At 45.7% G+C, this 15,850-nt stretch overlaps 2 protein-coding genes across 14 annotated transcripts in view; one reads left to right on the forward strand and one right to left on the reverse strand.

The window, feature by feature from the left end:
• Positions 1 to 1,175: 1,175 nt before the first annotated feature.
• On the reverse strand, positions 1,176 to 11,900 carry FAM72A (family with sequence similarity 72 member A). Of its 3 annotated transcripts, XM_038586075.1 has the most exons (5): positions 11,656 to 11,900; positions 9,294 to 9,371; positions 6,011 to 6,135; positions 5,193 to 5,308; positions 1,176 to 2,335 (listed from the first exon to the last, which is right to left on the reverse strand). In XM_038586075.1, the coding sequence occupies exons 1-5, from the start codon at positions 11,805 to 11,807 to the stop codon at positions 2,330 to 2,332; spliced, it is 477 nt and encodes a 158-aa protein (XP_038442003.1). In that variant the 5' UTR covers positions 11,808 to 11,900; the 3' UTR covers positions 1,176 to 2,329. The 3 variants fall into 3 exon arrangements, with proteins under 3 accessions (XP_038442003.1, XP_038442004.1, XP_038442005.1); XM_038586076.1 differs by lacking the exon at positions 5,193 to 5,308; XM_038586077.1 differs by lacking the exons at positions 5,193 to 5,308; positions 6,011 to 6,135.
• Positions 11,901 to 13,183: 1,283 nt separating this feature from the next.
• Positions 13,184 to 15,850, forward strand: part of SRGAP2 (SLIT-ROBO Rho GTPase activating protein 2) — a 235,414-nt gene continuing 232,747 nt past the window's right edge. For all 11 annotated transcript variants that reach the window (XM_038586064.1, XM_038586065.1, XM_038586066.1 and 8 more), the window contains exons 1-2: positions 13,184 to 13,343; positions 15,022 to 15,631. In XM_038586064.1, coding sequence (XP_038441992.1) covers positions 15,565 to 15,631 — 67 coding nt within the window. In that variant the 5' untranslated portion in view covers positions 13,184 to 13,343; positions 15,022 to 15,564. The remainder of the gene's footprint in view (positions 13,344 to 15,021; positions 15,632 to 15,850) is intronic.

The following is a 15,850-nucleotide window of genomic DNA, read 5'->3' on the forward strand; positions in this document are numbered from 1 at the left end:
TTATGCCAGGTCTAGGAACTCTGCTAAATCTATATATACGGTTCTGCTTTTGTTCTTATCAAGGTGTGTGTCATTTGCTTTTATTAAGAAAGTGTCAAAAAAAAAAAAAACCCACCAATGTCACGAATATATTTCTTTAGATAAAACATTACTAATACATTTGTAGCTTAGAACTGACCTTCCCATAACCCCGTTAGCTAAAAGGTAGTTGAATAATTTGAAATATTCTCCAGCTGGAATGGGATCACCTTTGGGGGTTGCTTTAATCACTGCACCCCTGTCTTGCTTTTGCTCTTCAAAGAGCCCCTCAACCATAGTCTTTGAAGGCATGAGCACAAGGAAAACCAGATGAACTCTGCTCAATTTTAAACTTGCCATTTTCTCTCCTCTAGTATCAAACTTTTCTTCTCTAATTAATTGAACAAGTGAACTGAAGATGTATATAATGTAGTATCAAAATATTTTTTTAAGCTCTATTCATCATGCCACCTTGTTCCAAAAAGTCTTTAAGAGAGGCTAAAGGGAAAAAAACCCAAACAAACCCCGAATCCCAAACCAAATTGTTACACATTTGGTCCACATTTGTCTATAGCATCACAGCACCGATCATCAGTCCATGTGAAAGACTTTTGGAAAGTTTTCTGGGTACTAGTAATAGCATTTCCTGAAGTTGGATCTTGGTTTATAGCAAAGGATTCTGTTGATGCCACAGGTTGCTTCTATCTTATGATCCAGTATGAGTGTTCAACCTTGAAATCAACCTCAGAGGCCTCCTTTTAGGATACATAACAAGGTACGTGTTCCCTAGCATGGATCCTGGCTAAATAAAATTGTAGCTGATTCATGCCTACAAATGCATCTGAAGACAGCATAACAAACAAGAGCAGGAGCTCTGGAGTCAGTCTGTCTGAGTCAGAATCTGGCCATACCTCTGACCGGTTATCTGACCTTGGAGAAGCTGCTTTAACCTCTCTATGCCTCACCTGTGTCATCCGTGAAAATGGAATAATATCTACCTCGTGGGTGTGTCATGTGGAATAAGTGAATGAAATCTGTAAAGAGTTTAGAACAGTGTCTGGTACATGGTAAGCGCTCAATAAATGTCAGCTCTTGTGTGACTTTCACATTTTGGGGTAAGAAAAATGGGTATGATAAAAAAATCAAAGGAAGGCTGGTAATTTTTACAATAGAACTTTATTCACAAAACCGTAACTCAAGTCTGTTTTGGTATCACTATCAACAAAATGCCTATGGCCAAGTTATTACAAAGGCAATATACTGATTTTAGCTATACCTAAAACCACAATCCAGCACTGTCCCATTTCCTATTCCTGTGTGGCTCTGAATGCAGCTTAAAACAAAAACAAAACTCTCTTTATAGTGTACAATGGCTTAAGCAAAACACTTCTTTAGTTTTTTCCTATTCAGGGTTGGAACTGAGACTACTCATTTAATTTGCTATTTACAGAGAAAGTCCTAAGGAATAGAATAACTTCAAGTTGGATCTGCTTTCATGACATAATAACCAGAGGACTTTAGAAAAATGTAAATAAATAATGTTGGCAAACAGTATATATTGATAATTTTGTGACAAATTCATTTACCTAACATTGTGCCAAGGAATTAGGAGAATTTCTCCAAACATTTTAAACTTTCATTATTCCATTTGCTGATTCACAAAGTCTTACTCCATTTTAAGGAGTTTTCACCAACATAATGCAGGATAACCAGTACCTATGGAAACTCAACAGCTTGGTTAAAAAAATTTCCTGTTAAACTTTAATCCCCAGTTGAGCTTGTCATATGTATACATGGTTACACGCATGGATATATGCTTGGTTGACATACACACATATATACGTACTAATGCCTCTTATTCAAGAATGTAAAATCAATGGTATCCTGTATCTAGTTGTAAGAAACTCCCCCCCCCCCAAGATTGTGAGGTAGTTGAGTGACACACGAAATGACCTTCTCCAATCTGAATTCTAGAATACACCTTTACCACGTGGAGGGGTGAAGAGAGGAAGAGGAATCAGTAGAAGGAAAGAACTAAAAATGGCTCAAATTAAATTCATGTACAAATCTGAGATAGCAAATAAATAAATCAATAAATGTCCCATTTGCCCTCCCCAAAAGAGAAATTGGTAGTAAATCCTTACTAATACTTTTACAGTTGATCCATTACTGTGTATTTTAAATAGGAAAGAGTCTGAATATCATACATATCATAATCCCAATCATCGAATACATTCCTCTGCTGAGATATCTAATGTGTCTTCATCTGTGCTCTCCTCTATCTCTGGCAGGTTGCCCCAAAGTAGGAAGTTCACACCTGAAGAGAAGAGATCATATAATTACTCAGTACTATTACAACTCAGAACATGCTATATGAAACCATAGCGTTAACAGTAAAGAGAAAAGGTATTAGAGAGGGTACCGTGCGTAAAAATGATCTTATATATATATTCATTTGGGACATAGACATTTTTAAAGCCCGTTTAAGCAAGGCTTTGAATTCTAAAATCTGAGCTCCAAACGACCTCAAGAGGCCATTTCCTCAAACCCTGCCCCCAACTATATTATGCCATAGTCACTTTACACTGATAATTTTCAAATCTATTTTATTGATCTTTAAGGATGGCAATCTCACAAGATTATTTTATTTTTAAGGTTTTATTTATTTACTCATGAGAGACACAGAGAAAGAGGCAGAGACATAGGGAGAGGGAGAAGTATGCTCCCCCACAAGGAGTCTGATGTGGGAATTGACCTCAATACCCTGGGATCACGACTTGAGCCAAAGGCAAGATGCTCAATCACTGAGCCACCCAGGTCCCCCTCACAAGATTATTTTAGATTAAGTATCTCTTTGGAGGGCACAGGGAAAAGGCTTAAATAAGTCTCCTCATCTCCTCAACAAGCATGGAAGTAGCTGATGGCTTTTTTGTAATTTAAAAAAAGCAAGGTTTTGAAGTCAGTTCTAATACGAACTGCAATCCTTTCATTTAGGATTTAGGCTATAGCTGCCAATACAATAAACAAAACAACAATGTAAAGCCTCATAGTGAAAGGACAGTCAGACTTTATACTGAAGAATCTAGCATAGGCATATAGTAAAATATGACACACAATAGAAGATAATGAGATAGGGATTCCTGGATGGCGCAGCGGTTTGGCGCCTGCCTTTGGCCCAGGGCGCGATCCTGGAGACCCCGGATCGAGTCCCACGTCGGGCTCCCGGTGCATGGAGCCTGCTTCTCCCTCTGCCTGTGTCTCTGCCTCTCTCTCTCTCTCTTTCTCTGTGTGTGACTATCATAAATAAATAAAAAAATTAAAAAAAAAAGAAGATAATGAGATAGTTTATTCTGGGCACGTACTATATTACATAACTTGGAAGTACTAAATTGGGGAAAAAAATGTTAGGAGAGCTGATGGTGTCCAACAAGGAAAGCAAATCTCATGCTCTCCAGTTGTCAGTGTGGATACAAGGACTCGGTAACCTGGATACTCACTCCATACACACTGAGATAGTGGCCACGTAGTGAAATGGAATAACCAGGGTTTGGCGATTTGGCTTGAATCTAGTTTCCACTACTACCAGTACCCTATGGATGTTGTTACTACCTTTACTACAAATGTATGCAACTGCAGACTATATATTATTTTGTGTGTGTATTTAAATTTTTTATAGTATGGTATTATATGTATCTTTTCTAATTGGCTTTTTTCATTCAACATTATGCTTTTGAGATTTACCTATATCCATATATATAGCTTTAGCTGATTTCTCTTAATTTCTGTATTCTGTTGTGTGAATTAAATATATAAATAGCAAATACATACATATATAGCAAATAGAGCTCATCATTCATCACTTCCTCTAACTGCCTATCTTCCGCAAGGATTCAGGGAGACATGTCCAAGGAGGTGCATTGTTGCATTGCTGAAACCATGTAAATAATCAACTGTCTCTCTTGGTTGAGATACTAGAATCTAATCTGGTAAGAAGTTAGCATCTATTTCATGCAGGGGATGGGGGGCTATATAGATGTCTATCATATTACTTTCTGTAATTTTTTGTGTGTTTGCATTGTTTATAATAAAAAATACACCCCCCCCCCCCCCCGCCCCAGACTGAACAGTATTCTGCTTCTGGTAATATGGCACTGAGGAGCTAACAAGAATTACTAGGCCAAAATCTAAGGGATTATTAGAAACCATAAGGGGTGAATGAGAGCTGAAGTCAATTTGCCTTTGAGGGCATTTGCCAATCCCAGGGAATCTAAAGGTTTCCTCAAACTCCTCAGTAAGTTTCAGGAAATCGGGTCGACATGTGAAGCCTAGCTTAGAACAGAGACTTGGGGCCTTTTCAGTCTAAACATTCTAGAATTTCATAAAGCCTTGTGTATATATTCCTTTGATGCTGCTGACTCAGGTGATTCAAGGACAGTCCCAGCATCATGAGAAAAGCTGTTTTATAGCAAGCATCTAGAAAGTCTTGCTTTAAATCACAGTATTGGGGTTACAAAGGAGAAGTTTGATATTCTTGGAGTGAATACTTAGAGACACAAGTAGCTCGGCACAATTGGTTCAAAGGAGAAAAAATAAACTAAGAGATTGGATCTGACAGAAGGAGCACCTTCCTTTCTCTGTTAAGAAGGGAGGAAGGAAATCCTGTGATACATCTGTTTCTCATGGATTAGATTCAATGCGAATGGAAGAATGCGGGGCTTTTATCTTTGAAAAATTGACCAATATTAAAAAGTAAATCAAAATGGAAAAATCCCCACCCTGTGTTTTGAATTCTATGATGCAAGAAAAATAGTATCAAAGCAGAAACTTCCTTTAATGTGTCCCATGATCAACATAAATATAAAACTAGAGCCCTAAGCTAGGAGCCTGTATCTCAGGGGAGTTCAGATAAGCCCTTCCTCAAAAATGGCCCTCTTTACATCCCAGAGTCTGAAATTAAGACCTGCAAATGATGGGCTGAGAGCTACAATTGAACACCAGGTGATTAAAAAAAATCAGAGTCTATAAAAACCCAAGCGTAACTGGCGGATTTGAGATCCTGAGGACCTAGCTTACAATTCATGATCATTAGTCTGTGAAGGCAAATCATCCTTGAGAAAAGGAATATATTTTAAGTTCTGAAGTACATTTAAAAACCTGAGAGTGTGAGTGCCAACCTGGATTGTTGAGTTCTTTAAATTTGTTCTGTCAACTTTAGTTTCCACTAAAAAAATCCCACTAAAAGTCAGCTTGATCTGTTGTGCAAAATGGATAGACAGAGAAAACAGGTGTCCTACAACAAAATGACATCATTCCAGACAATATAAAATGCATTATGTAAATATCCTTTAAGAATTGATTGTATATTAAGTAGTAATTAGTATAACATACTGGCTTTAAATATTTCCCTTGAATAAAATTCCATCATGGTTTATTAATATAGATGTCCAAGTGTCTGTTTTTATCCTGGAGCAACATCACCAAATACAAAGGTTACCTAGTCATCCTCCCTCCCAGCTCCCCACTGCCCCAGCCTCCTCTCCTTGTTTTCTCACACACACACACACACACACACACACACACACACACACGCACAATTGACCAGTAAATCTAAAATCTTCCAAAATTCTCTGGAGCTATAAGGTACACCAAGGCAACAATTTAGAGCAACTAACATATTAATTTAGGAAGATCAAGAAGAGCCTATGGCCATACCACCGTGAATGCACCCGATCTTGTCTTAAAAAGACCAAGAAGAGCCACATTTGAGGCTCTTATACACAATAATGACAACAGACATGGTGATGAATCTTGGCTAGTAGTTTCCCTAACTGAATGCTTCAGAAAGCACTGAAACTGAAAGCATCAAGTTTCACTCTTTCAACCCACATAAGAGGGTTTCAGAGGGAGTCCTAAAACGATCAATTGGGAGTTTCACTCAGGTATTGATAGACATTTAAGTGTTAGGGGAATATCTGAGTCAATTGTTTCTTACCAGTAGAGTCTAGTCTGTTGATATCATAAACTGCCTGGCTGTGAAACATCCAGAAGTGCCCATTGTTGCAGGAAAGAAGGCAGGAACAACATGGAACAATCACATGATAACCTACAATGTTCCCACTGAGACAGAAAGCAAACATGGTTAGATACCACCTAATAACTGGCCATATATGCATTTTTATGTGCTAAAGTAAATACATAGACCATATGAAGACCTCATTTCCTCCTAACAACCTCCATTGCCAGGACCTTTGGGATAGGAGTTACTCTGGTAATGTTAAATTTGACAGTGCTACTGCCAAATGGGAAAATGGCCTTTCAGTGAAGTGAAACAGTACTAACACATTCTCCATTTCTTCGCTAGTATTAGTTTATGTGTTCTCCTTCAGCTAGCTTCTGGATGCCACGCTCTAGGGTTGTGGTGTGTTCTGTAAAGTACCCAAAGCAGATGTGCCATACACACAAAATACATGAAATAAACTCAGATCTCTGGGTCAAAAGGGTTTTTGCGATCCCCCAGGACTGTGGCAGGTCAGGTTCTTCTATGTTCTAGTTCTATGCCAGCACCTAAAATTGTTTCAACAGATGGAGGAGTAGGAAGACAGCATGAGCCCCTGTAAACCAAACACAAGCTGCCTGCTCTAATTTTAGTTTTAGTGTTTTTGAAGGAATTCAGAAATAAAGCAAATCCTTAGCTTCTAGAGAGTTGCAAAAGTTTTTACTGTCTTTAGGATTATCCATCTGATCATAAGTACCTCACTTTTCCAGATTTTTTTTTTTCCTATGTGGTCACTATTATATAGAGTGAATATGCAGGGCATGTTTTAGCTAGTGCTTTAAAAAAAAAATGACAACATGAACTACTTATACCTTGGGTTGTAAAAATTCTTATTTATAGCTTGTTCCCACCCTGTGAGATGTGGGAGTCAGCCATTTTTGTAAGGCCCTATCAAAGATACTATAAAAGGTACCAGCCTACCTAAAATATGTCTTCAAACCATAATCTGCTTGAAAGGCAAACAAATGAAAGCAAGTTGTTCTTGGACCAGGACTGACAGTTATTTGTAAGACTATATTGCAAAAGTAGATTCTATGCCTTTAATCATCATCCATATTCATTCACTCATTTAACTCATGTTTATTGAGCATCTACTATGTGCCAGGTACTGTTCGAGGTGCTGGGAATATAGCAGTAGACAAAGTCCTTGTTCGCACGGAGCTAACATTCTAGTAGGGATACATCAGATCATTTTGCACCCTTGTTAAAAAGCCCTCGGTGGCTTCCCACTGGCAAAAAATCAAAACAAAAAAACCCCTTCACACCAAGGTCCAGATCTGTGCTATTCTAAATGTGGCTATTGAGTACTTGAAGTTTAGCTAGACTAAAGTTATGTATAAATTTAAAACATACACTAGATTTCAAAGACTTACAATAAAAATAGACAGTAAAATATTGTGTTAATAATAATTTATGTCGTTTACATGTTGAAAATATTTTGGTTATACTGAGAAATAAAATTTACAATTTAGTTTCACTTGCTTCTTTTTTACTTTTAAAAATGTGGTTATTAGAAAATTTTATTTATTTACTATTTTTTAAAGAAGACTTTAAATTACAGATGTGGCTTATAGATTTTTATTGGACAGTGCTGCTCTAGATTACCTGGATTCTAACTACATCTCTAATCTACTCATATAACTCACCCTGGATGTTCACAATGTCTCAGCCATGCTGGCCATCATCTTCTTATTCCTTGAACAGAAGCTTCTTCTTGTCCTGGGTTCTCTGCACTTGCTGTCCCATCTACCTAGAATGTCTTTCCTTGAGGTCCTTCTCATCCTTCTGGATTCAACTCCAATGTTACCTTTTCATGAGAAGGCTTCCCTGACCATGCTGTCTCAAAGAGCTCTTACTTGCTCTCCCAACTTCTATTATTCTTTATCATTTATTATTATTATTTCCTTTGGAGCATTTTCCATCCTATTCAATATCTTTTTTTGGGTTAAAGTAGGCTCCATGCCCCATGCAGGGCTTGAACTCATAATAACCCTGAGAATCAAGAGTCACATACTCTACCAACTGAGCCAGCCAGGAACCCCAAACTAACTAACTTTCTTTTCTTTCTTTTTTTTTTTCTTTTAATTTTTATTTATTTATGATAGTCACACACAGAGAGAGAGAGAGAGGTAGAGACACAGGCAGAGGGAGAAGCAGGCTCCATGCACCGGGAGCCCAACGCGGGACTCGATCCCGGATCTCCAGGATCGCGCCCTGGGCCAAAGGCAGGCGCTAAACCGCTGCGCCACCCAGGGATCCCTTCTTTTCTTTTCTTTAACATAGGCTCCACACACCCAGCATGGGGCTTGAACTCATGACCCTGAGATCTAGGGTTGCATGCTCCACTGACTGGGCCAGCTGGCGCCCCTCAACTCTATTCAATATTTTATTTATTTAAATCTTACTGACTGCCTTCCCACTAGAATATAATGTCTAAAAGCCAGTGACTTTCTTATTTATTGCTAGGTTTCTAGGCCCCATATCAATAACTAGCACATAGTCTAGACTTCATTATATAGTTTGAATAAATGAATTTATTCAATAAATAAATAAAAGAATGAATTTAAGTTATCATCAGCACATAAGAATTTGAATTATTAGGATTGTAATTTATAACCCAAATCCCATTTAAATGTAAAAAAACCCCTCAGCTTTCTTTTCTCTAAAATGGGACTCTCAAAAGATAATAGTAATAGTTTTCATCTATGTTATCATTTATAGTCTATTTAAGCCTTTTAACATTCATAATAACAGTCTATAGGGTAAATACAAAAGATATTTAAATTTCTATCTTCTTAAGCTGGAAGATAGTTTCTGTCTTCTTAAGATATAAATTAAACAAGGAGACAGAGGTTCAGGGTTTAGAGGTTTAAGGGGTTTACTCAAGATTACACTGAGAGTAAGAGTAGGGCCAGGGCTCAAATCTGATTTTTTTGATAATTGCAACTCTATGTCTTTTTTCTTCCTAAACTACATTTGCCTTTTTCTGAAAATGAAAGCAGATATTTGTCAATGCACTTTGAGAAATTGTAAAATGATATACAAATGTGCCACGAGACCCTTTTAAAAAATCACTCTAAATAACAAATGGTTTTTCAATGGCTCATTGCATGGGTTATAACCAGTGCTCGATGCAGCCCACTGAACCTTTCTCTGTGCTGTGGTGTTAACATCCGTCTTCCAAACGTGGGGCTACATCTAGAATCTTGCCAAAAATTACCATTTTAAACATGCGATGTCCTTCAGTTTACATTTGCAGATTTCAGTGAAATAACATCTTCCAATGAAGTCCACTGCGCTGGAAAGGGAAATGTGCAAACACAGTCAAAGGCACTTTTTAAAAAAATTGTTGTAAAAATCTCCTATCATGTAAAATTTACTAACTTAACCATTTTTAAGTATATGGTTCAGAAGTATTCACATGGCTGTATACTCACATTGTTGTGCACTGAATCTCCACACCATTTTTATCTTGCAAAACTCAGACCCTGTACCCATTAAACAACTCCCCATTTCCCTCAGCCCTCAGCAACCACCATCTACTTTCTGTTTCTATGAATTTGACTATTTTATATAGCACATATAAGTGAAAGCACATAGTATTTGTCTTTTTGCAACTGGCTTATTTGATTTAGCATAATGTTCTCAAGGTCCATCCATGTCAGAGCATGTGGCAGGACAGCCTTCCTTTTTAAGGCTGAATAATATTTATTATATGCATAGACCACATTTAATTTATGCATTTTCATCTGAACATTTAACATTTGTGTTGTTTCCATCTCCTGGTTATTGTGAATAATACTGCTAAGAACGTGTATGCAAATATATCTTTTAAATTCTGCATTGAATTCTTTTGGATATATATCCAAATATAAACACATACTCAGATATACACACACCCAGAAGTGGGATTCCTGGATCATATGGTAATTCTATTTTCAATTTCTTTAGGAACTTCCATGCTATTTTCCATAGCAGCAGCACCATTTTACATTCCTACCAATAGTGCACAAGGGTTCCAATTTTTTCATATCCTTGTCATTAAGTGTACTTTTGGTTGTGATTTAGCATGAATTTCGTAGACCCAAAGAGCTGAAAAAGACTCCAAAGTAGAAGAATAATATATTGTGTATATTTGTATCACAGTTAATAGTTGTGATTTTACCATAAAGGACACATTTCCATTTAAAAAAATCTTATGTGTTCATTAATTCGTACACATCATAACCCCTTCAAGGAAGAATAGGCAGTAGGAAAAAAACTGGTTCTATTCTAGACTCTGGTCTAACCTCTAACAATTCATGTATCTGAGCCCTTATCTTATCGTTTACTACATCAATTGCAAGATGAACGGGTTAATATTTTAGATTTGTGTGTGCGTGTCTCTGTCTGTGCTACTAAAAAGAAAAAGCACTAGACAATAAATCATAGAACCTGTGCAATAGTAGGTTCTAGATTTATTGTCTAGTGCTTCTCCTTTTTTGCAACACACACACAGTGGTATTCAAAACATCAACCCAAATATCTTTGCGTAAGTGAGAGCTGTTGGCTTTGTCATTAGGCATGGCTGCACTTAAACCACTTCAGAAAAGATTTCAAGAAAGGGAGAGTTCACAGCTTGAAGTAGATTTTTTTTTTAAATGTTCAAGTTTCTATCATCACAAAGTTCATTTTAAAATATGATTATTAGCCTGCCTTCCTCTGACTCTGTGTCCAAAGAATAGCTGTTCACCCATATTCTGGATAGTTACTCTTTGACTTTAATGATAAAGTTTCAGTTGAGACCTAAGTCTTGAAAATTATGTAAGGGTATACACATATATGCTGACTACGGAAAGAGAAAGTACCTTTTAGAGCTAGACAAAGGTATGTTTGAGTCAAATAAAATGGCTATTTTCCCAAATAGGCAGCAAGATCTCAAGCACTCTGCCTACGAAAGTGAGTAGTGTCTGAAAACAGACTTTAAGAGGATTTAATAATGCAGACGAGTGCATAGTATTTGAATCGGCGGACAAGGACTGTTTCAGGGCCAAGTCTCTATTTCGTCGCATTACAAATCTACTTCTCACTCATTGAGAGAGATTTGAGTGAAGAACACCCACTTACAAGGGCAAAGGATCTGATTCAGCCTGCCAAGGGCAAATGATGGCAGAAAATCATGAATATTCTTTTGGTCTAAAACTTTATGGATAAGAACGAAACACTCAGAGGCCTGTTCTCTTTAGCAGTGCAGAGAATCTTGCTGGACTTTACCTAGAGTCTAGAGTCCAGGTCATGGACTGGGTCCAGTGAGATCAGGATGGTTGGGCAGGGCCCAGCGCCAGGGAGTCCACTTAAGGGATGTGGCCACATGACTATAATTGAACTAGAAGCATTACATCAGGACTGACCACTCTGGCTAAACCACAGACTTTGTCCAGACAGTCTGCCCGCTTAGTTATGCTCCAGGGGGGATCATCAGACTGTTGGGAGTGGCTGGAACACCAAAATGATAACCTCCTTGTTGACTTCCCAGAGGGTCAAACCATACACTTTTCCCATTTTAGTTAGAGGCTACCGTGGCCCGCCACTGGAAGACTTACTTGGTAGGAGGGATGTCTGTAGAGAAAAGGTCTATTTCGGTATCAGCCAGCAGCACAGCCTTCATGCCCCTAGAGCTGAGCACTTGTTTACAGAATTTGCAGCACAGGATGGACACGCACCGGTCCTTGAAGCTACAGGTGCTGGTAGACATGACGTCCCGGCGAGGATGCAGGATGCGGCGCGGGATGGCGACAGAAGGAAACGAGAGCAGCACCTTTCCCAGTTTGGTCCCCCCCACCCCACCCCCCACCCCCCACCCCAGTCCAGGTTCAAAAACCAAATCGCGAGGTCTGGGGCTGGGAAGGAGACCAGTCCTTTTCTGTTTTCCCTGGGGGCGGTGAGAGCAATGTTTATTGGGGAGGAACAGGGCGAAGCAGCAGATGGGGCTTTCCTGGTAACTTTCGGGGGAGGGAGTGGGGTGCGGAGAGGGGAGGCGGCTGCACTCCTCGGCCCCCGCCCCAAGCTCTCCTCCCGCCGGGTCTCTGCGGGGCGCCCCCCCGCCCCCCCGCAGGCCCCTCCCCGGAGCGCTCTAATTCCTCGCCCGCGGTCGCCGGCCAAGCGTCCCCGACCACGCCGCCTCTCTGCACGTCTTCCTCCGCGTGCCGGGATCCGGGAATCCGCTGGGCTTCGGTTCGCCCCCGCCCGGGAGCAGCCCGTGTCGCCTCCGTCCTCCCGGGACCCTCCGCCGCCTTCCCCCGTGGCAGCCCCCGCCCCAGCCCTCGGCGCGCCGGCGGGCTCTCGCGCCGTCCCCCCGCTCCGTCCCCCGCGGCCCCGCCGGCCCCTTGGGTCTCCGTCGGAGCGGCCGCTCGGGGCGCGCGGTGGTGCCGGCGGGACGGGTCAGAGGTCGCCTGTGGGGCTCAGTGGGCGCCGGGCTCTCTGTCACCGACGCGTCGTTTTCTGCTCGCTCTTCCGCTCTCTCCGCCTTCCCAACCGGCTGTCAGTTTGAATTGCCGGCGCCGCGCACCGATTGGGAGAACTAGAGCTCGCCCGCGTCCCGCATTGGCCGGCTCGGGAGGCTGCAGAGATCTTAGTGGCTCGGAGACCGTAGGCCCCGCCTCCGCAACGGTGCCGAGACCAGCGCGGCTTCTGGTTGGCCGAGCTTGGCTCCGCCTCTGCGCTCATTGGGCGGCGGCCAGGCTGGGCCCGCCCTCCTGCCGCCCCCGTGGAAGCGGCGAGGCCCGCCCTTCGCGCCTCTTATTGGGAGGCTTCCCACAGGGCCCGCCGGCCTCTGCTCTCCATTAGCTGCAATTCTCCGCAACGCCCCTCCTCCCTGCCCCGGTCCAATTGGTCGTGCTTTCCCTCAAGAGCGTGTGCTTGGCTGTTGGTTCCCTTTTAATCCCGCCCATTAATTCTACCTCGGGGCTCGGCGGCTCTGGGAGGAGCTTACCCTGTGACCACGCCTCCGCGGGGCTAGTCCCGCCTCCAGGTTTCGCCAGCTCCTCCCCCCATTCCCGTCCTCGCGGGATCGGCCATTCCTATTGGCTCCCGGGTCCATCGGTCGATAGAAAGTGGGCGTTGATTGGTAAGGGGGCGGGCTCCGCTTCCCGGCGGGGTCCTGCGGAGTTGGCGGAGGCTCCTCTGGGGACGAGGGGACCGATCTGCGTAGAAGCGGGTGGCGGGGAAGAGGGGAGGAGATCTCCGAGTGGGAAGCGGAGCCGGGGCCCGAGACCCGTCGCGTCAGAGCCAGGTAAAGGCTCCTTGCCTCTCCCCTCGCCTCCTGCGGCCGCGGGGCTGGAGCCCTGACTGGACGAACCCGGGCAGGGGCGGGAAGGACGGGGCGCGGATGCTGCTTGCGGCGTCGCCCAGCGGTGCCGCCCGGAACCCCTCTGACCCCCCCCCCCCGACCCTCTCCGGAGCTCCCAGGACAGCCCGTGATGCTGTCGCCGCACAGCGGGGCTCTGCCCTGGGACCGTGCCTCCGCGCAGCCCGCACCCGGCCCGCTCCCCAGCCCTCCGCGCGCGGGCAGCCTCGGCCACTGCTGGGCAGCCGTCGCCGGCGTCACCCGTAGCCATCGGCTGCCCGCTCGCCAGCCGCCTTACAGCCGGGACCCAGCCCCCGGCCCGCCTGGGACGGCTCCTTTCACGCGCTCGCGCTCGCAGACCCGTCGCGGGGCCCCCGCGCTGCCCGCACTCCCGCCCCTGTAACGCCGCGGCCCCCCGTCCCGCGCTCCCCCCCGCCCCGGCCGCCCAGGCCGCCCTCCCTGCGCCCTCTCTCCACCCGCAGGCGCGCGCCGAAGCTCCCGTTATCCCCGGCTCCGGTGCAGCCGCTGGACCCCACCTCACACCCCTCCCCGCTTCCTGCCGGCCTGAACCAGCACGCCGCCCGGGCTCCCTCCTCCTCCCCGCGCGGGAAGTGGGAGCCCCGGCCCCGGCGGGAGCCCCCCCGCCCCCCGCCCCCCGCCGAGGAGAGGGTAAGGGGCGACCCAGGAGGGAGGGGCGCCTCCGCGGCACGGTGGGGAGCCTGACGGCCGACTGCGCTCCCGCCGCTTCCCTCCCGCCTCCCGGGCCTGGGCCAGGGCGGGATTTCCTCCGGCACCTCCTGGTGCGAGGAGTCGGGACTGCGACCCTCCCAACACCCCCCCCCCCCCAGCCTGGGTCTGGGTGCGGTATTCGGGTTGGCCGGGCACAGTGACAAAAAAATATTGGGGGTGGCATTTAAGAGTCGCTCTGGTCCCTGGCTGGGGGGAGGCGGTGGCTGCCTCCCGTCCCCCGCCTCCGGGTTTTCCCGACTCCGACCCTAGCCTCTAACCCGTTTCCTGCTTCTGTCGACCACATTGTTTTCCTGGATGTGCCCCGTGCCGAGCAGGCTTTTTCCTGCAGGTCTCCTCCCCCCCCCCCCCCCCCCCGCCCCAAACATTTTGCTGCCAAGAGAAGCTAGTAACCAAAAACAAAACAACTGGGAGGAGGGGCGGGAGGGGAAGAAAAGTTGTGCCCGGGTGGCTTGTCCCTCCCTGGCTTTGATCCCTTTTGATGTCCTGGGAGTTGCCCCAGCCCGGGGTCAGGGGCCGCGTCGGAGCCACTGCGGAGGGTGCTCCCCGCGGCTGGCCGCTCCCCAGCGCTGGCGGGGCTCGGAGGCCGCCGAGGTGCCGCAGTCCCCGCCCGGAGCCCCGCGTTCCCGCCGCAGTCCCCACCCGAAGCCCGCGCAGGCGGCTGCTCCAAAGTGTTTTCTTCCAGCCCTAAAACAAAATCCGGAGGGAGCTTCCTTCCTCCGCACCTCGCCGCGCCGGGCTCTGTGGGCCGGGCGGTGTTTGGCCGAGATGAATGGGCCAAGGCCCGGCTCGGAACGACGTCCCCTACCCCACCCCCGCCGCGCTTAGGATCTGCGCTGGGGCTCATCGCCCCCTCCCCTTTTCCCTGCATTTACAGGCAAGTGAACCGGAGCAAACGACTTCCGATCCAGTCTGCGCTGCTGCGGCTCCCGTTTGGGATTTGATTTGCAGCATCTTCGAGCCTGTGCAACAAAAACCCGCGAAGCACGCCCAGCCCTCCCCCGGCACCCTTTTACGCACCCACTCCCTCCCGGGGACACAGCTGGGCGCGTCCACACCCCCGCACCCCCCACACCATGTTGTGCGGAAGGACTTCCACTCCCTGCCTCAGTCGTTGATGTCAGACCCCGGGCCAGCCTCCGGGCGCTGCAGTTCTCCCGGCTAATGCTGAGGCTGCGGCTCCGGCTCTAGCACAGAAACCAGCTGCCGCCGCGCCCGGCCCCAGCGTCCACCGTCTGCATGTGCCCGCCGTAGCCTTCAGCCCAGCCCGCAGCCCGCGCTCCCCGGAGCGCTGGAGACCACCGCGGGGGGCCCCTTCTGCCCTTGGGAGAAGCGGTCTTGGAGGTATTGATTTCGGTGGTTGGATTTTTCCCGTGGATCTATCAATTCATAATTTGAATTTGGAAGAAAGAAGGAAAACATGACGTCTCCAGCCAAATTCAAAAAGGATAAGGAGATCATAGCAGAGTACGATACTCAGGTCAAAGGTAAGGGCTTTGAAAAATTGCATGATGCATATGCTCTGTGGACCATTGAGGCATGTATTTCCACCCTGATTTGCAGGATGTTCATTTCTCTGGGTGGAGCAGGTGGGGGCAGGCTGAGCCCAGAGGTGGTTTCATAGGTGGGTTTGAGCCTCCAAGGGATGGGCTGTGCCAGGGGCCACCGGCTCTGGAAAGGAATTTTTAGAGTGGGCTGTAGGTTTG

This window comes from Canis lupus, chromosome 38 (genome assembly GCF_011100685.1).
Source record: "Canis lupus familiaris isolate Mischka breed German Shepherd chromosome 38, alternate assembly UU_Cfam_GSD_1.0, whole genome shotgun sequence".
NCBI classification, from domain to species: Eukaryota; Metazoa; Chordata; class Mammalia; order Carnivora; family Canidae; genus Canis; species Canis lupus.